Source organism: Misgurnus anguillicaudatus, chromosome 25 (genome assembly GCF_027580225.2).
Source record: "Misgurnus anguillicaudatus chromosome 25, ASM2758022v2, whole genome shotgun sequence".
Classification (NCBI taxonomy): Eukaryota; Metazoa; Chordata; class Actinopteri; order Cypriniformes; family Cobitidae; genus Misgurnus; species Misgurnus anguillicaudatus.
In genome coordinates this window covers 26,590,788-26,613,204 of record NC_073361.2, presented here as the reverse complement: position 1 = coordinate 26,613,204, position 22,417 = coordinate 26,590,788, and the positions used below count along the sequence as shown (strand labels likewise).

The window sequence follows — 22,417 nt, the reverse complement described above, 5'->3', positions numbered from 1 at the left end:
CCTCATAGATACATATTGGTACCTCAGAGGTACTTATTGGTGCCGCAAAAAATATATATTGGTACCACAAAGGAACATACTGGTACCTCAAAACACATATTTGTACCTCAAAGGAACATACTGGTACCTCAAAAATACATATTGATACCTCAAAGATAAATATTGGTACCTCAAAGCTACATACTGGTACCTCAAAAATACATATTGGTACCTCTAAAATACACCATGGTACATCAAAGGTACATACTGGTACCTCAAAAGTACACATTGGTATCTCAAAAATACATATTGGTACCTCATAGATACATATCGGTACCTCAGAGGTACTTACTGGTGCCGCAAAAGATATATATTGGTACCACAAAGGAACATACTGGTACCTCAAAACACATATTGGTACCTCTAGAATACACCATGGTACCTCAAAGGTACATACTGGTACCTCAAAAATACATACTGGTACCTCTGAAATATACCATGGTACCTCAAATGTACATACTGGTACCTCAAAAATACATACTGGTACCTCAAAAATACACATTGATACCTCCAAAATACATATTGGTACCTTACAAATACATATTGGTACCTCATAGATACATATTGGTACCTCAGAGGTACTTACTGGTGCTGCAAAAAATATATATTGGTACCACAAAGGAACATACTGGTACCTCAAAACACATATTTGTACCTCAAAGGAACATACTGGTACCTCAAAAATACATATTGATACCTCAAAGATAAATATTGATACCTCAAAGATACATACTGGTACCTCAAAAATACATATTGGTCCCTCATAGATGCATATTGGTACCTCAAAGGTACTTACTGGTACCTGAAAAAAATATATATTGGTACCTCGAAAATACATATTGGTACCACAAAGGAACATATTGGTACCTCAAAAATACATATTGATACCTCAAAGATAAATATGGGTACCTCAATGCTACATACTGGTACCTCAAAAATACATATTGGTACCTCTAAAATACACCATGGTACCTCAAAGGTACATACTGGTACCTTAAAAATACACATTGGTATCTCAAAAATACATATTGGTACCTTAAAAATACATGGGTCCCTCATAGATACATTTTGGTACCTCAAAGGTACTTACTGGTACCTCAAAAATATATATATTGGTACCTCGAAAATACATATTGGTACCACAAAGAAACATACTGGTACCTCAAAAATACATATTGGTACCTTAAAGGAACATAGTGGTACCTCAAAAATATATATTGATACCTCAATTATAAAAATTGGTACCTCAAAGCTACATACTGGTACTTCAATAATACATATTGGTACCTTAAGGGTACAAGTTCTAGATATTAGGACATTTTCAAAAAGGACTGTAACAGTGACAGCCAGCCTTTGAACCTTTTATCTTTGTTAGTGCAGGGTTTTCTGGGGGGGGGGGGTGCTAAACCAGTCAAATGGGCACAGTCCGAGGTATGGCATTATTTTATTAGACATGTTCACTGGTCAAAAAAGTCTCGAAAGTTACTGGTACCAAAAATCTGTAAGCGCAAAAGGTTGCAGGTTCAATTCACAGTGAGCACAGATAATGATAAAATATACAGCATGAATGCACTATTAGTCGCTTTGGATAAAAGTGTGTAAATGTAAGTGTAATAGCAATACAAGCCTTTGCAAACACTACAGTCTGATTTCCCAGAATCCTTCAGGTGTCAGTGGATAGATATCAGTGTGAAATCCATCAGCCTGGTCCCCGTAGCGAGGCGAAAGAAAGCGTTATTCTTTTGAAGACACATCCGTCTAACATCTTCATAAAAAGCCGCACAGAGACAGACAACGTCAATATCCCATGGCAACCAGAGGACCCTTGTTAGAGGGCTTTCTGAAGCTCATCACCAAGGACGAAAATATGCTCTCCTGAAAGCCCTTACCACACACTCACAAGACAAAATATTCACACTGTAATTCTTACGGCGACAGTAAGGTTGTCTGGAAACATCCTAAAGAACTACAATTTCTAAGACATTACAAATGCTAGTCCAGACGCTCTTTCCCATAATCACCAGGCAAGCTCTACTGCAAATGAAAGAAACAGTACCTGACTAAAACAATTACGTTCAAATATAAGACAATGGCTGGATCTCAATTCGCATACTTGAACTACATGCTGAAATCACATAATACTCTGGTGATGGGAAAGTACATACTTTTGAGTATGTACTGTAGTAAGACTTTTGAGATATTACTTAAAAACAGGGGTAAGTTCTACTCTAACTTTTACATTTACGCAATTGACAGATGCTTTTATCTAAAGCAAGGTATATAATTTTTTTTTCTTGGGTTCGAATCCATGACCTTTTTTGCGCTGCTAATGCAATGCTCTACCACTGAGCAATACAGGAGCACTTATATTTAGGCCATGAAAAGAAAATCAGCTAAACCATAGTGCAAGGGATTGTGGGTAATATTTACCCAAAAAGCATGCACAAATACAAGCTTAAAAAAACTATTACAAATCTGTATGCCATAACAACACCCTGTTTCGGGACACACCAATACCAATTATGCAAACTACATAAAGAGTGCATTACATTTTGATCCGGCCGATCAAATAATTTAAAATTCTGAAAATCTCTCTGATTAAAAGATGAAAGATCCATCTCTATTAGGGCAAATAATAAAGGAAAATGTATTCGTTCAATGTCCCAGATGTGATTTTTAAATCATTCTCTCGGCATAGTGTTAGCATTGTGTTAGATATGTTTTGGAAATACATATCGAAAACATTACAGTGCACTTGGTACAGATAATAAAATGCACTGTTTGAAAGACCAGAAAGTAAGTCTCTCACACCCTGTACCATCCATGCGGGGTAAGATGTCCATATTATGCATCTGTGTACCTGTAGCTCAACCGGCTAAGCATTGTGTTAGCCGTGCAAAGGTCTTACTGTGGGTTCACACCAAAAGCGAGTTCAACGATTTGCGCGAGTAGATTACACACAAAGTCGATGCAAAGATACGAAAAGACGCGTCCTCACGTGGGGCGATGCGAATGACGCAATATGGGTTGCGAAGACGCATTTGAGGCGAATAGCGCGTTTTCGCGGCAAACGCGCTATTCGCCTCAAATGCGTCTTCGCACAAGTTAAGCAGAAAATTTGCATGACACTAACTGTGGGTTTACACCAGGTAAATTACATACAAAGTCCATGCAAAGACACGATCAGACGCGTCCTCACGTGGGGCGATGCAAATGACGCGATATGGGCAGCGCGTTTGAGGTGAAAACGCGCGCTATTCGTCTCAAACGCGTCTTTGCCCAAGTTTAAAATATTCAACTTGAGCGAAAAATTCGCATGACACGAAGTTAAATCCCACGAGTAATCTAGAGCGAGCAACGCAATGCCGCGTGTTTGGTGTGTACGTAGCATTATGTTTGATTCCTAGGGAACACACATAGAATGGACGGTTTTATTGGTCGCACGTGAGTTGTCACGGTTACGTGCCTGGCCCGAAGTTAACTTCTGGTTTATGTTTCTTTATCGTTCTGGCTAGTGGCTAAACTGACATCTGGAACAAATGTCTTGTCGAAATGACAAAAGACGAGTGGAGACGGCAAGCAAGGAGCACCGCTGTGCAAATTTAGCAGCCAGGCAAGAATTCAAGAATCTGTATTTTATACATTCATTTTACACAATTACCTATCTGAACTGAGGTAATTTACTGGTTATTTATTTTGCTTGTTATCAGAAATAATTTACTAAAGAGGGACTGGTGTAAAACTTTAGCCCTCATCCAACCTCCATCCCATCTTCCTGTTCTTTTAAAGCTTTTGACCGACACACAAACAAACATGGTCACAAATTCACATGTACTCCCCACACACCTTAAACTGAAAAAAATTACATTTACACACACAGACTGTCTGTGCCACGCAGCCGTTAAACCTCGGAGGAGAAAGAAATGGATCCAGTGAGGTGGGTGACACTCACCAGACACTCCGCCATATGTGGTGCGCCTTCCTCGGCCGATGCCAGGCCAGGGAGAGCCGTCTGCCTTGAGTCCCATCAGCCCCGAAACGGTGTCGATGGCTGTGACTCCATCTGCTCCACCTGCGCCAACAGGGATGAGACATTAGGCACGGGGAAAGTGGAGGGAGGGAGGCCAGATTCCAAAAAAATCTGGATGCCAAAACCTGCGGGCCTGCAAGTATTTCTGTGATAGGGGAGACATCAGGCTGTTAGCTGAAGTCATGATAGGAACTAAATTCAAAAAGATCTGTAATGTCTAGACTGGGAAGGAAAAGGGACCTTTCTGTGCACTTTTGGCATTGTTTTGGATAATGTAGGATCCTTGCAAAAGTTGCAATTTATCAGTTTGGATCTCTCTTCATGTAATCCTATACTGACTCAATGATGGTGAGATCAAATCTTTGTGTGGGCTACTGTATACTCAGTTTGGAAATAACAATATTGATGTTTCCTACTGACACACTAAATCAAAAGATATAAATAAACTTTTTTTAGTGAAGCATCCAATCTGCCTAAAACTTTTCTGCTGTGTAGATAAAACGTTATGGGGTGGTTTCCCGGACAGGGCTTAGGTTAATCCAGGACTAGGCCTTAGTTATATTAGGACATTTATGTAGTTTTTACAAACAAACCTTACTGGTGTGCATCTTAAAGGAAAACACCAGCGTTTTCAATATTTTACTATGTTCTTACCTCAACTTAGATTAATTAATACATACCTTTCTTTTTTCAATGCGTGCACTTTCAAACTTTGTACAGCGCTTCGTAAAAGTGTTAGCAATTAGCCTAGCGCCATTCATTCCTATGGCTCCAAACTAAAGTTTTATTTTGTGCCACCATACTTACTCATGTAACTACTCATGTAACAGTCTTTAAATAAGGAAAACATGGAAGTTTTCGGTGGCTTATAAATTCATCCCTGTTTGGAGCCATATGAATGAATGGGGCTAAGCTAAATGCTAACAATTCAATTCAATTCAATTCAATTTTATTTATATAGCGCTTTTCACAATACTTAATTGTTTCAAAGCAGCTTAACATTAATAGAAGCAGTAAAAGCACAGAAAACGACAGATAGCACAACATAATACACGATAGCATAAGCAGTCAAATTTTTTTGCGGCTATGACTCGACATTATAAGCGAGCGTATTACTAATGTAACGTCTAGAAGAGGAAGCTAAGTTAAGCCCAAGAAGGCTGCCTCCCCGGGGTAAAAAAACCCCCTAGGAGAAAAAAACCCTCGGCTGTTTAGCCGAGGAAATAAAAAAAAGTCCTAGGAGGGAAAAACCCTTGGGAGATATATATGTATATACACACATATAAACGGCTAAGGAGATTAAGCGGAGATTAAGCGGGTTCTGCCGGTGATCGTTGGTCAGGCATCAGCTGGGCATCACGTTGAAGGACAACCAGTAGATCAGAAGTGTGCCGACTTTCACATCTACCGGAACTGGGTCTGTTTGTCCCATAACACATTCACAAGGCGCTGTACAAAGATTAAAAGTGGATGCATTGAAAAAAATAGGTATGTATTAATTCATCTTTGAGGTAAGAAATGACACAGAGGAGACAAAACAATAACACGGATATATGTCAAGATATGTCAGTGCAAGGTGTTTTTAAATTAAGGCAGCACAAACATGCATTTTAGTCTGGGACTAGGATAAGCCCTGTCCGGGAAACCGCCCCAATATAAAAAATAAATAATTGCAAATTACTGACAAATCCCTGAATCCCTGAAGTCCTACATTAATTTCATTTGTTGCCTGGGGATGTTTATTTTTGCTTAAGGCATTCAGTTGGTATGAAGCGAAGTATCTATTTTGTATTGAGACTCGATCGATATCAGCATTTTGATATCTATCCAACCTTACTAAACACTATTAGCATAAAAAAATGAGTGAACCAGGAGATACGGGCATAAAAATAGTCATATACCTTCCTGTGCAGCTTTGGCAACGTCCACGATGTCGGTCACATTAGGGGCGAGTTTGGCAAAGAAAGGAACGCGAACAGCCTGTCGAACCCAACGGCAGATGTTTGGTACCAGCTCGGGATCCTGGTCAAAATGGGTCATGAGACAAACAAGCAAAAATAAACAACAACAAACACACACACATACAAAAGCAGAAGTTAGACATGAGACTGGGTTGTGTGCGTGTGTGCATGTGTGTGTACAGATTCAGATATACTCATGATGGCCAAATGTATTAAATACAGAGAAATGTGAAAAAAAACTTTTTTCAAAGACATGTCGGTCCTCATTAGTACCAGTCTCATAGATGGGCTTAATTATGTTTTACAATAAAGGTAATAATGTCAACCGAGATTTAAGAAGGTTTAGATATTTGATTAGAGAACACAAAACATAATTAGCTTGTTATGAAACCTATAAAGTCTATAAGATGTGCTTAATAATATCGGCGTGTATGAAAGAGGCAGAAAGGATAAGAGAGACTTTGTGTGTGTAAAAGTGAGAGAGCGAGAGAGAGAGAGAGAGAGAGAGAGAGAGAGAGAGAGAGAGAGAGAGAGAGAGAGAGAGAGAGAGAGAGAGAGAGAGAGATCATAACAGTCTGAACTGTTGTTCCGCAAGGATTCATGCTTTATTAAGCTGCCCTGGTCTGTCAGTCTTTGCTGTTTAGTGTGAGAGAAAGAAAGAGCGAGAGAGAGAGAAAGAAAGAGAGATCAGCATCTGTGAATCTGAGAGCAAAGTAAAAAGGTTTGCTTCTGACCTGCATCGTTTCACCTCAGTGTAAAATTACAAATACAAAATAACTAACAATCCGACTTATGGTGTGTAGATACCGGAATTCACTGGACTGGTGAAATATTGTTGCCTGTTTATTTTGAAAACCACATCTGTAAGATCTCACAAGTCATTTATTCTCAGAAATCAATAACATACAGCCAGGTAAATGTTTGAAGCAGTACAGACAAGCTGGCATCCAAAATCTATTTCAAAATTAGAAATAAACAGAAAGGTTTATGATTTTGGAAAAACATACACTGTCAAAAATAAAGGTACAAAGCTGTCAATGGGCCAGTACCCTTTAAAAAAGGTCCTAATATGTACAATTTAGGTCCAAATATGTATCTTTGAAGTACTAATATGCACTCTTTGGGTACAAAGGTGTACCTTTTAGTAAGGGTACTGTCCCAGTGACAACTTTTGTACCTTTATTTCTGAGAGTGTAATATCTGAACATAATCCAAAGAAATTCAGAAACAGAGAGGGATAGTTTCAGATTGTACCATAATACTTTACTGTATACTGTATATAGGCCTACCTACCATAGTATATGCACACTTATATACTCCAGTATAGTTACACGATACCCTGAGGTAACAAGTTTCAAGGTCACACCTATTTTTATATCTCAAAAACTAGATTTGATGGAGTGCTTTATTTAAATATCAAGGTGTTTCTCCTAAAAAGTACAGTATGGAATTACTAATGTGGATTATAAATAATCTAGATTTGGGAAATTTGAAAAAAGTTTGACTTCATATTGAAATCTTCAACAATGTTGACTTTTGATAACAGACTCTGGGCTCAGTTTGTGACATTAAAGGGATAGTTCACTCAAAAATTACAATTCTGTCATCATTTACTCACCCTCATGTTGTTACAAACCTGCATAAATGTATTTGTTCTGATGAACACAAAGAAAGATATTTTGTAGAGCCGATCAGAAGCCCCATTGACATCTAGGAAATATTACTGAAGCAAGAATACTACGGTTAAATTGGCTTCTGATCGGTTTGGTTACAAACATTTCCTTTGTTTTCATCAGAACACATCAGAATAACATGTGGTGACAGAATTTTCATTTTTGGGTGAACTATCCCTTTAAATTCTCTTTAGTAACTCAAATTTGTGAGATTTTTTTAATACATATAGACGGTTTCAGCAGTAACAACATAAACAAGCGGCTTTCATGGAAAACACGTAACATCCGGAAAACTCCGCTAAGATGAAATAACAACAAAATCAGTTTAAAGTAGTTTATTATATATATATTTATATATAACAAGCAAAATAAACAACACATAGATTACATAGGAAACCAAAACATTTGTTTTTTTCGATGAGATATTTGTTTAAGAGTTCAGTTTCAGCAACTAGTCAGTCTATTAAACAAACAGAAACCTTAAGTAAAGGTCGGACCAAACACGCCCGACGTCACCGCACGAGCGTCCAATGAAACCATCTATATAAGAAACAGGGGACTTAAAGGAAAACACCACCATTTTTTTTATATTGTACTATGTTCTTACCCCAACTCAGACAAGTTAATACATACCTATATTTTTTCAATGCATGCACTTAATCTTTGTACAGCGCCTCGTGAATATGTTAGCATTTAGCCTAGCACCATTCATTCTTATGGTTCTAAACAGGGATGAATTTAGAAGCCACCAAACACTTCCATGTTTTCACTATTTAAAGACAGTTACATGAGTAGTTAAATGAGTATGGGGGCACAAAATAAAACTTTAGTTTGGAGCCATAGGAATGAATGGGGCTAGGCTAAATGCTAACACATTTAAGAAGTGCCATACAAACATTAAAAGTGCACACATTGAAAAAAGATAAGTATGTATTAATTCATATAAGTTAAGGTAAGAACAAGTGAAATATTAAAAAACGGTGGTGTTTTCCTTTAAAAAAAGTTTCCATTTGTTTTCTATTTAATCTTATTGATGTCTAGGAGAAATAATTGAGGTATTTGAGATTTTTATTTAATTTTTTTAGAATTTTTGCCCACTGGAGATTTGCAACATTTCATCAAGAAAAAAAGATATATATTTTAAATTCTTCGAAGACAGATTCACAATACGAAACTAAATTTGTTCCTGTCTTTCCATTTACTATCTTCATGCATTTTGGTAACAGATGCACCACCCGTTCGCTTCCCCTGGGCCTCAGATAAACACACAAACCATATTAAAGCTTTACATCCTTAAGAAGGTTTATTTCAAGCAAGACTGATGTCAGATCAGTCAGAACGCTTTAAAAGGCTGTAAACCCGACATTGAGCTTTCATTCAGTGCAGCCTCTCCCTCGCTTCTCATCTCCGTCCTTCTTCGCCTCTTTTCTTTCACAGGAAATAGGTCTCTGTTTTGACATATCCAATAACTGCTGGCATATATTCCCTTGAGCAATGGCTCTGCCCGTCTCTATAAGGAAGTGTGATTTACAAGCCGTGTGTGCAAAGCGCAGTTCTAAGGTCACATCCTGCACTGGAAAAGGTTAGCATTTGATTTTTAAAACCATTAGCCAGAATTGATTTGTACGAATTCAGAACCCCAAAGAAAAACATCTCCCCTTGACTGCTTCCCTTCCCTTTCTAAGGCATGCTGAGCGATTCAGCTGAGCGCAAAAAAAAAGACGAAGATCGGGAAAAATACATCTCGATGTTCTTGGGTGTGTATTTTACCTGTGATACACAGTGGGGTTATATTTGCACCTGAAAGTATTCTAAATGCAATATAAAGAGAGGGGACGTCCTAAGGTTACGCCATTGAGATGATAAACTCAATGTGAGATTTTTTTATGAAGATATTGGATTTGTGCACTCGACCTTGCAGAGAGTTTCATCCACAGAAATTTGCTCTGGTTTATTCGAGATCTAAACGGGGTATAAACAAGGCTGGAGTAAAGGTTCAACCTGTCCACTGTGAACGTCTCTGGCTCCAGAGACAGGGGCAACTCTTTATTGTCTTACATTTTTTTGTTGAATCAACTCAACAGATTTACAAGCCATTTCAACTTACTATTATTTATCTAGACCAGTCGCCGTTGTTCAAAGGTACATATTGGTGCCAAATGTATACATACAAGCATGTAAACATTCATGTGATTATTAAAGGATTACTCTACTTTCATAAAAAATCCTGATTGTTTACTCACCCCATGTCATCCAAGATGTTTATGTCTTTCTTCAGTCGAAAAGAAAGTGAGTTTTTTGAGGAAAACATGCCAGTATTTTGCTCCATATAGTGGACTTTAGTGGACCTCAACGGTTTACAGTTTCAATGCAGTTTAAAATTGCAGTTTTAATGCAGCTTCAAAGGGCTCTAAATGATCCCAACCAAACTGAAAAGTACTCCAAATCTGAGGACTTGGCAACGCAGCGCACAGCATCTCTCGTCGAGTTCAAGCTTTATCTCTGAATAAATTTATAAAGTCAAAGTTGAATTGAAGAAAGTTTTCAGATATAGGCAAACAGATAAAGGCACAACACTATTTTATTGCTTTATGTAATTCTTCTGCGCATGTGCACAATGTATTTTTTGCATCCGATTGAGGAAAATATGACGAGTTTAGTATGCACGCTCAATCAACACAGAATGCTTAAACGTCGACAGCAAATAAGGTGAATATAAATTGTAAAACATAACCCGCCAAACTGGCTAAGGATTTGACATCATTACCACATTAGCTGAACATGATTTTTATAATTTCAGTCACTGCGACCCTGTCGCAGATCCCCCCCAGCCTTATTTTCAAAAACTCATCGGATCTAGACGAATAATAAGAATGACCTATTTTGGATCCAAAATGGTGAATTTTAATGAAAGGTGACAAGTTTACACCCCTGAAACATTCTTACAAAGGGGCTGTTTACACTTGGTATTAAGATGTGTTTTCATCGATCGGATCACAAGTGGATGAGAGAGACACATTACGTTTACACCTGGTATTTAAATCCGTCTCTTTTGTCCACTTTCGACCGCTTCTGTCCTGAATACTGTGAGGGGGTGGTCTGTGAGACGGTGGGTGAGTCTCTCTGCTGTCATTCAAACCCGAGCGGGAGTAATGATGAGTTTATATGGACGCAAACTAATATTATGTCAGAGTCCACTGCTTGTTTAGCAAGTAAACATGCTGCACAGAGTTTTGTACGTGTGTATGTAAGAGCTTTCTCTGAATTTTCAGCGCAATTGATGAAATATGATCGCGCAACTTTCACACGCTTTCAAAACGAAACTACGGAGATTAGACGCTTTAGTTTTATCAATGAAAGGCTAAAAATAGCGCTGTTCACCGTATGTTCACAGCAGAAGTCAAAAAAGACGTAAAACTTGTGTTTAATATCTCAGATTAGATAAATGGGCGGAGAGAAGGCGGTCGCGTGTGGCTGTTCGAACACATTCAACCACATATGCGTTCCGCAGCTCCAAAGCGATCTGATCGAAAGTGGTTTCGACTACCTCTGGATGTGGTTGAAAGTGGTCGAAAGTGGACAAGCTCAAAACGTTTTGAACACCGTTTACACCTGGCATTAATGTCGTCCACTTGTTAATCTTGAGTATCTATAGAGTAGTACTACATCATTCATATCTTTGAAGCTTCTTTAGTTTTATCAGATTAATAAAAGACGGATCAGCTCTAGAGATTCTTTCTGATAACGCACAGAAACATTGGGAAGAAGGAGTCACGAGCTGCGGGAGGAGCGAGTCACGAGTCATGCAATACTGTATACAACACCGAATAACTTATGATTCACTACATGTTTGTGCCATTTACATTATATGCACTTACGCGCCAATTTCCAACATAACACAGAAGTCTGAGCCGATTGGGACTTTTCAACGAAATTCAGCGTTAAACAATCACACACACAAAACTCTGCTGATACCCCGGATAAACAAACTATATCCATTGCTTCCATAATTTCCATTATTACTTCTCCTTACATCCAAAAACACACTTCTTCTTTCGTACCATTGTTGAGTCTTGATATAAAACAAATTATATATAACTCTTTGTAGTGGAGTGTCCTGCCTAAATATTTTCACGCATCCAAAATGACGTCATGCGGACAGCACGTATACGTGGACGTCCCTAGTATACCTTCGGCTTTAGCATCCTCAGTTCTTGCTATCCTGCTGATTGACATGTGGGCGTGCTTAAAGAAATATGTAAGGCCTAGCCATGATACATAAGCTGTACCCGTGTTCGAAAAAAACTTTTCGAAATTTGTATGAGCCCTGTCGAAGTGCATTTGGCACACAAATACTCTGTAACCCGTTCAACTGTTTTTTGTCACTTTGCCTATGTTTAGCATGAGGACACTCTTAAACTCATAACTCTTATGTCAGAATACATGAAATACCGTTGACCCCCCTTTAACAAAAAATAAGGTTTGATAACATTAAAACAGAATTTTATCATTTTGTATTTAAAGTTTACAACTCAACAACCAGACTGAAGGTTGACTGACTGGTCGAGCTGTAAACCGAGCCCTGCATCCCGAGGGAAGGATTTCTACGAGGCGAGCGATGGTAGCATTTTGAGTGAAACAACAACAACAACAGCAGTCTTACAGGAAGCAAGACAAGCGTGCCTCCCAAAGGGTCATGGGAAATTGCATTATGCCCGCCTCAGTATGAGGCACAGGGGTCGTGGCCTGCAGCCAGACACCAGCCACCAACCAGATGCTGCTTGTACGAACTCTGCACTTGCGCCGGGAGACCAGCGCTTCCTCGGAGGCCTTTCCGTGACAGCTTATTACGGGCCAGATGGGGGTGAGAGCCGCTGTCCATGGGCCAGGGAGTCTGGAGTCTTTTCCTCCAAGCAGTTTGCCGTACACAGTATTACACGCTTTGATGGAGAGAGCGCACCTGTGTGGCCGGCCCGCATTGGCAGAGAGTCCGTGACCCATCGGCACCCGGTTTCACATGAAGAGGTGCTTTCTGCGGGCCTGGAAGCAGACATACCGCGTGAGTGTTTTAAAAAGGCGGCGTGCCTCGCGGGCGGAGGGGGTAGCGAGCGGGCGAGAGAGCTTTCGTAGCCACTGAAGAGCATTCAGAGATGAAAATCGACTTGTGAGCTGCAATAATGGCTGAGTGACTTGCACGGTGACTCCGGCAGCACTGATTTGGCAGGTGGCTGTGTGGTTAAGGGGAGGGGGGCTTGTATGAAATTAAAGGAGAGGGCGTTTTGGATTCTTTATGTATTTTCCTCACTAAAGGAAACAGAAGAGAGGTGCCAAGAGGTAAGAGAGAGAGATGGAGTGGTCCGACAACCCCCTCAGGCTGTGAGAAGAGGGGGCGAAGGGCCAAGGGAGAAGTGCAGACAGGAATGCAGGAAAAATATCAGCTTTACACCTGAAATTTTAATTTTACAGTGCAAGGTCGGGAAAGGTGGGCATTCTTGTTAAGAGCCGACAGGTCCCGCAGGAGGCGTGATGGAAGTCGGGTGTCGCTCTGCCCTGTTCGGTAGGCTCAAAATAGCACAAAAACAAGATTTAATTTTTGAGAATCTGGTTTGGTTGAATCACGTAATACTCAAACACGTTCAGTGAATTCACACATTAGCGTTCAAATTGTTGATCAACAGTTAACACGCATTCAAAGTGTTAATATTTAACACATGTAAACAAAAAGCATCTCTAATCTGCCGCGAGTTAAAACGTTCAACATGAGCTCTGAGAAAATAGGGAAGGTTTCATTGTGAAAACAAATTGAAATGAGAATGATAGAGACAGAATATTAATATCCCATTAAAATCAAATCGTATCTCTCTTCATGCAGTCACAAATAATGCTGAATTAATGCTTTTTCTTTCTTTTCCACGGGCAAAGAAAGCAGAGAAGGTGCCAAACGGAGTGATTAAATGATATTGTGTCTCTTTAGTTCTCATGGCAGATTCCAGCCCCGGGGCTCTAGATTAGCTCTCTGTCTTACAGCCGAAAATCTACGGAAACCGCAACTGATATGACTGTGAATTTACAGCCGCAGTGGAGGGAAATAACTCTACCGCTGTTTGGATGGGAACGCTGGTTTATTTCCAGTGCTGTAATGTACAGTCAGGTGAACAGATGCTGTGTGTGTTTTTCCTGGCATGATACAGGGAAAGAGAAATGTTAATGCACTGGGTTAAATATATCCTCTTTGGTGTAATTCATGTGACAGACCTTCACAGCCAGATCAAGTGTAACCATTTGGATGAGGACACATCAGAACAGTGCAGCTCACCCAAAGGAACAAAACACAGTGATCATGTATACACAAAACATCATAAAACCATAATACTAAGGGCATATACTGATTAGTTTGAGGGCATTTACTGATTCATTTGAGGGCATTTACTGATTCATTTGAGGGCATATACAGATTTGTTTGAGGGCATATACAGATTCATTTAAGGGCATATATTTATTCGTTTGAGGGCACATACTGATTTGTTTGAGGGCATATACAGATTAGTTTGAGGATATTTGTTTGAGGGCATATACAGATTAGTTTGAGGGCATACTGATTTATTTGAAGCCATACACTGATTAATTTGAAGGCATATACTAATTAATTTGAGGCCATATACTGATTCGTTTTGGGGCATACTGTATACTGATTCATTTGAGGGCACATACTTATTTGTTTTAAGCCATACACTGATTTATTCTAGGCCATGTAGAGATTCGTTTGAGGACATATACTGATTCATTTGAAGTCACATATTGATTCGTTTGAAGCCATACACTGATTCATTTCAGAACATATACAGATTTGTTTGAGGGCATATACAGATTCCTTTAAGGGCATATATTCATTTGAGGGCACATACTGATTCGTTTGAGGGCATATACGATTCGTTTGAGGACATTTGTTTGAGGGCATATACAGATTCGTTTGAAAGCATATACTGATTCATTTAAGGGAATATACTGATCCGTTTGAGGGTATATACTGATTCAATTGAGGGCACACACGGATTTGTTTGAAGCCATACACTTATTCATTTGAGGGCATATACAGATTTGTATGAGGGCATATACAGATTCGTTTGAATCCAAACACTGCTTTTTTGAGGGAATATAGAGATTCATTTGAAGCCATACACTGATTCATTTAAGGGCATATAAAGATTTGTTTGAGGGCATATACTGATTGATTTGAGGGCATATACTGATTCATTTGAGGGCACATACTGAGTTGTTTGAAGCCATACACTGATTCATTTGAGGGCATATACAGATTCGTTTGAGGGCATATACAGATTCGTTTAAGGGCATATACTAATTCATTTGAGGGCACATACTTATTTGTTTGAGGGCATATATAGATTCGTTTGAGGACATTTGTTTGAGGGCATATACAGATTCGTTTGAAAGCATATACTGATTCATTTAAGGGAATATACTGATCCGTTTGAGGGCATATACTGATTCAATTGAGGGCACACACGGATTTGTTTGAAGCCATACACTTATTCATTTGAGGGCATATACAGATTCGTTTGAGGGCATATACAGATTCGTTTGAGGGCATATACAGATTCGTTTAAATCCAAACACTGCTTTTTTGAGGGAATATAGAGATTCATTTTAACCCATACACTGATTCATTTTAGGTCATATAAAGATTCGTTTGAGGGCATATACTGATTAATTTGAGGGCATATACTGATTCATTTGAGGGCACATACTGATTCGTTTGAAGCCATACACTGATTCATTTGAGGGCATATACAGATTCATTTAAGGGCATATAAAGATTCGTTTGAGGGCATATACTGATTCAATTGAGGGCACACACGGATTTATTTGAAGCCATACACTTATTCATTTGAGGGCATATACAGATTCATTTAAGGGCATATAAAGATTCGTTTGAGGGCATATACTGATTGATTTGAGGGCATATACTGATTCATTTGAGGGCACATACTGATTTGTTTCAAGCCATACACTGATTCATTTGAGGGCACATACTGATTCGTTTGAGGGCATTTACAGATTCGTTTGAGGACATTTGTTTGAGGGCATATACAAATTCGTTTGAGGGCATGTACAGATTCGTTTAAGGGCATACACTAATTCGTTTGAGGGCACATACTGATTCGTTTGAAGCCATACACTGATTTATTTGAGGGAATATACAGATTCATTTTAACCCATACACTGATTCATTTAAGGTCATATAAAGATTCGTTTGAGGGCATATACTGATTCATTTGAGGGCATATACTGATTCATTTGAGGGCATATACTGATTCATTTGAGGGCACATACTGATTCGTTTGAAGCCGTACACTGATTCATTTGAGGACATTTGTTTGAGGGCATATACTGATTCATTTGAGGGCATATACTGATTCATTTGAGGGCACATACTGATTAGTTTGAAGCCATACACTGATTCGTTTGAGGACATTTGTTTGAGGGCATATACTGATTCATTTGAAGGCATATACAGATTCGTTTGAGGGCATGTACAGATTCGTTTGAGGACATTTGTTTGAGGGCATATAAAGATTCATTTGAAGGCATATACAGATTCGTTTGAGGGCATATACAGATTCGTTTAAGGGCATATACTAATTCGTTTGAGGGCACACACTGATACATTTGAGGGCATATACAGATTCATTTCAAGCCATACACTGATTAATTCGAGGGCATATAATGATTCTTTTGAGGGATATACTGATTCATTTTAAGGGCATACACTTTGTTTGAAAGATTATTTTTAAAGCCATATGTGATTTGTTTGAGGGCATATACAAATGTGTTTGAGGACATATACAAATGTGTTTGAGGGCATATATTGATTCATTTAAGGGCATAAAAAGATTTGTTTTTAAAAACCATATCATAATTTCTTTGAGGGCATGTACTGATAAACAAATTGTTCCCAACCCACAACAAACAAACATACATATTCAAACATAAATACATACATCCATTTATTTATTTGAGAAAAGGCATACAGCGTGTGCTGACAGTGCTGTTTCATGCATATTTGTGACCCTCTCTGTGAAATCCAGGCTAAATTTCACATTTTACTAAGATAAAAATCAAAAGCTATTGAAGGGAAAAAAGCTTTTTAGTATATAACAATTCAAATGGTTCTCACACAGAGCTATTGTAGGGCTAGAAAGATCTGAAATATAACGGTAATATTGGTCTACCCACAACAATATGCAGGATAACCGGCTCTGGTCAATAAACAGGCATCACTTTACAACTATTTAACAACCGCGCATCAAACCATGCACAAAATAAAGTTCTCCGATGTGCGGAGATGTGATGTTTTTTATCAAGCACTATCAGTTGACAGGATGTTATTTCACTTTTCACAGTTACCGAGGGTGTAATCATAAAACCATAAACAAGACTTTGCTGTTTTACTCTGTAATAGGCACCATGCCTGAGCGTGAAACGCAAAACACAACAAACAAAAACCTCAACGGGCCTAGAGCACAATCACTGCACTTTGAATATTATTTGCAATGTGCAAAAAGGATTATTTGTGGATTATTTATCTGACAGATGAACGTGAAGTGATGGAAAACGATTATGGCTATGGTGAAGTGGAGAAGCAGTGATGCAGGTTTGGGAAAGTTAAGCTCACAACAGCATTTCCCATCAGCCACTGAAATACATGTGTGACTGCACATGAATCTATACCTTATTAAACACAAAGCAGCATTCGATGCAAACACACATCGCTGTTAAATCTGCCAGGACTTTAGTTTTACTGATTCATTATTTTTTGTAATGCGAGATATTTATGGTACATTGTCTAAAAATCCTATGTGACTTTGTTATCACCAAATAAAAAAAGCTGAACACAGTAAACAGGATATTATATAAACAGGAGCAAATATATCTTTTAAAATCCCCTAAAACAAGATAAATTTACTTAGGATATACAACTGGGTACGATAAGCCCTCTTTATGGAGAATATGTCTTAAAAATAAATGTATGTATTATTTATTTACAGCATTTGCAAATGATTTCTTTCTTGTTTTATTCATAAAACTCACTCAGTTTTGTTGGATTTGTGCTTAAAAATGAGAAGAAAAAAAATTTTAATATGAGGAAAAATATAAACCTAATTAAATAGTAAATTTCTAAAAACAAGTCTTAACATCTTGTGGAATCTTGATTCTTGTGTAAATGTATCTTGTTTTAAGGATATTTAAGATCATTTAACAAGTAAAATAACATTGCCTGCTATGCCATCCAATCCATACATTCCAGTTTGAAGGCTAAAGTCAATCAAACTTTCCATCTCAACACACAAACATGCACACCATCAGAGCAGCAGTAAAGTCCACAAGACTAAAGTCAGATAGATAAACTGCATCTTTACCAAACAAGCCACTTGCACATAACATAAAATGTGATGGCAGACGCATCATGGTACAAAAAAAATCAAATGGCATATTAACAGTCCCTTTAGGCAAGTCACGCCATAGGCAAACATGTTTGCAATGCATTTATTTCACTCATGCAATCTACTTTAATGGGGAAAGACTGATATCTCTGAAATCACAAAAAACATATTTCTGACAAACAATTGTACCATAACTTTTGTTTCTTAAGGTCATCGAGGTCATTTTACCTACTGTGCATCGTCAAAAATGACATTATCGATTAATGATTGTTTTTTTTTTTTAATAAAAGGCGTGACTTCTATCACCAGAGCGACCATTTTAAGCTTTGCACTATCCCCTATTTATAGTAATAGGATTGCTCAGTCTTGTTATATCTATTATTTTTGATATTAAAGGATTACTCCACTTTCATAAAAAAATTATAATTTACTCAACCCTATGTCATCCAAGATGTTTATGTTTTTCTTTCTTCAGTCAAAAAGAAATTAAGTTATTTGAGGAAAACATTCCTTTTGGATTTTCAATGTAGTTTAAAATTGCCGTTTCAGTGCAGCTTCAAATGGCTCCAAACGATCCCGACTGATGCATAAGGGCCTTATCTAGCAAACCCAGGGTTCCCACACCTTAGTTAACTTCAAATTCAAGGACCTTTCAAGGACTTTCCAGGTCCAATACCCACAAATTCAAGGACTAAATTGGGGGACACATTTGAAGTGAGAGCAAGGTTACATCGTGTTACCTTTTTAAGATTATTACAGTTCCCTTTCGAGGGAACTCGCGCTGCATCACTGCCGTGACACTTTGGGAATGTCTTCAAGTGCATCTGAACATGTATATCAAATTCAACCAATGGTGAGGCTTAACAACAAAGACAGGTTGATGCGGGAGCCAGGAAGTATATCACTATCTGAAATATTGCCGAAGACGGCGTTACAGGGATGCAAGAAGTATGGCAAGGGAGACGCATCATCTCGTTCCCTTCTCAAGGAACAACAGTTACATACGTAACACGAGACGTTTTCATGTGTCAAACACAATTATGCAGAAAAGCATTTTGGTATGAATCAAGATATAAGCATGTAAAGCGAACAGTTTAGCACGTGTGCTTAAAAAGTCTCTAATTTTTATGATATTATCCTACACTACACAGGGAACTTCCCAAGGCCTTAAATTTTTTCACAAACTTCAAGGATTTCAAGGACCCGTGGGAACCCTGCAAACCAATTATCATTTTCGGCAAAATAATGTGCCAGCATGACCTTATGTATTATGTACTGTAATCACCGTCGAAAGGTTATGCGTTACAATTGTGAAAGCACACTTACAGACCATTTGAAACAATAAACTGACACAAAGACATTAATTAGTATCATTCAACATACAACAACGTCATAGCGATCCTCTTAGTACACACTTGTAAACACTGGAGTGGTAGTTTCGTATATGTTATGCGTGACCTTTCGATGTGATTATGTTATACATAAGGTCATGCTGGCGACTAAGTCAAAAGACTAGTGCAAGATGAGAAGTTGTGGTTAAAAGTTTTTTTTTTTTTTGCAAAAATGACAATGGTTTTACTAGATAAGACTTATGTCTCGGTTGGGATTGTTTAGAGCCCTTTGAAGTTCAATTGAAACAGCAATTTTAAATTGCGTTGAAACTTAACAAACCATCCAAAAAGTAAAAGCATAAAATATATATTTTTGCTATAAATTAAACATTGTAGTGCTCTATGATGAAAAGATTTACATATGCAATGACAATAGTCTGCATTCGTAACTGTATATACTGTAGCGAGCACTGAATGTTGAATTTACCTGCCCACAGGCGAAAACCATTCACCTTTCCTCCATTTCATGAGTACATGATAGATTCAGCTCCAGGCATCTGTGAGATAGACACAGAGGCATCAAATGATTTATTAAATGCATTTTCTAACTATGCATCACATGCACACAATTTATCAAAATAAAGATTCAAATTAGTAACACCAAACCCATACGATTTCTTTCTTTGTTAAAGGAATAGTCCATTTTCTTAAAAGAAAAATCCAGATAATTTACTCACCACCATGTCATCCAAAATGTTGATGTCTTTCTTTGTTCAGTCGAGAAGAAATTATGTTTTTTGAGGAAAACATTGCAGGATTTTTCTAATTTTAATGGACTTTAATAGAGCCCAACATTTAATACTTAACTCAACACTTAACAGTTTTTTTCAACGGAGTTTCAAAGGACTATAAAAGATCCCAAACGATGCATAAGGGTCTTATCTAGCGAAACGATTGTCATTTTTTGACAAGAAAAATAAAAAATATGTACTTTTAAACCGGTCCAGCGCGACCTAACGTAATGCGTAGTGACGTAGGGAGGTCACGTGTTACATATATAAAACGCACATTTGCGGACCATTTTAAACAATAAACTGCCACAAAGACATGAATTAGTATCAGTTGACATACAACAATGTAGGAACGGTCCTCTTTCAAGACGCTTGTAAACACTGGGGCGGAGTTTCGCGTTCGTCCTCTGTGACCTCTTGACGTCATGACGTATTGCGTGGGGTCAGCTGGCGCATCACGACCGGATCTACATGACGAGAAGTTGTGCTTCAAAAGTGTATATTTGTTATTTTTATTATCAAAAATGACAATCGTTTTGCTAGATAAGATCCTTATGCCTCGTTTGGGATCGTTTATAGTCATTTGAAACTCCGTTGAAAAAAAACTGTTAAGTGTTGAGTTAAGTATTAAATGTTGGGCTCTATTAAAGTCCATTAAAATTAGAAAAATCCTGCAATGTTTTCCTCAAAAAACATAATTTCTTCTCGACTGAACAAAGAAAGACATCAACATTTTGGATGACATGGTGGTGAGTAGATTGTTTGGATTTTTCTTTTAAGAAAATGGACTAATCCTTTAACAACTGATACCTAAACCTATGATGTATGTCATCCTGTACAGTTGCTCAATTGGTAAAGCATTGCATTTAGTGGTGTAAAGCTCACAGGTTTAATCCCAAGGGAACACAAATAAAATGCATAGGGTTACTGTAAATCACTTTGCATTGAAAATATTTTTAACAGATTAACATGCATTCACATTTATGCATTTGGCAGACACGTTTATCCAAAGATCCATATATACACTGTACAGCAAAAATGGCTCTTGTTTAAAACATTGGCCTTTGCTGAACCCGAAACCAAAGAAACGTTAAGGAACTTTATTATTGCCAATGTAATGTTCGTAACAAACCATGCAAGTGGAACTAATCATATATGTCTCTCTGAAATGTATTTTTAAATAATCTTTTGATGCAAAGTGCATATTCACCATGCAATGGCACAAATGAAGTGGCACACAAACTAATACAGAACGCATCCGGAAAAACAAACTATTTTATTGTTTATCAGAGTCAAGCAGATGCGAAACAATGAGCGAGCCGAATCAGCGATGACTGAGACATTGGCTTTAAAATAGATGAGTGCGTGATAAGTGTTCCACACGGATTCACCAGAGACGGGCGGGCGGCGAGCAGGCGCAGACCGTGGTGGGGTGCGGAGCCGAGGCGAGTTTGACAGGCAATTACAGATCCACGGGGGCTTTAAACCACATCACATGGGGGATTTAAACAATTACAAAAAGCTCTACAAACCTGCCACATCGACTCTATCTGCAGATTTATGAATTTTCGCAGACTGACAGCCATTAAGGGGGGAAAAGAATAATAAGCATTTTAGCCTTACAAAGTGCAGAGGACCGCGAGGTTGGGCGATGCTATTCATCACTGTCAGCCAGGGGACGAGAACCGACCTGCCACCCTACAGGATTAGGCCCCAGATTTCATGGTCAATTAGGACCAAACACAGGTACAAAATGGACACAATGTGCCGTGATCCTAAAGCCAATTATCAATAATGTTTAATTTCACCCAGTTTCTTTTAAAACCTTTACAGAGAGGAGAGGACGAGGAAGGGGGGGCAGGCTTTCCTTTTCTCCCTCCTGGCCAACAAAAGGGGCGACAAGCACGCAGTGAATTAAGTGCTATCATCTCTCATCACAGTAAGCTGCTTTCAGAGAGAGGCCGGCAAGACGACTGCTTGATATTGCCAGCTTAGCTGTGAGAGAGAGGGAACAGATTTAAAACAAGCCAAAGGCAAAACAAAACAGGCGAGAGCAGTTTGCTGAGGAAGTGACTGTGAGATCTCTCTGTTCTTGCTGTATCAACAGTAACACGAAGACATGGCATTCA

At 38.4% G+C, this 22,417-nt stretch overlaps 1 protein-coding gene across 8 annotated transcripts in view; it reads right to left on the bottom strand.

Moving 5' to 3' along the window:
- LOC129426138 (dihydropyrimidine dehydrogenase [NADP(+)]) overlaps positions 1–22,417 on the bottom strand; it is a 235,502-nt gene that overhangs the window by 66,682 nt on the left and 146,403 nt on the right. For 6 of the 8 annotated variants that reach the window (XM_073864234.1, XM_073864235.1, XM_073864230.1 and 3 more), the window contains 3 exons: positions 19,985–20,054; positions 5,971–6,091; positions 3,992–4,214 (listed from right to left, as the gene is read on the bottom strand). In XM_073864234.1, coding sequence (XP_073720335.1) covers positions 3,992–4,214; positions 5,971–6,091; positions 19,985–20,005 — 365 coding nt within the window. In that variant the 5' untranslated portion in view covers positions 20,006–20,054. The remainder of the gene's footprint in view (positions 1–3,991; positions 4,215–5,970; positions 6,092–19,984; positions 20,055–22,417) is intronic. The other 2 variants (XM_073864236.1, XM_073864237.1) reach the window with 1 other exon arrangement.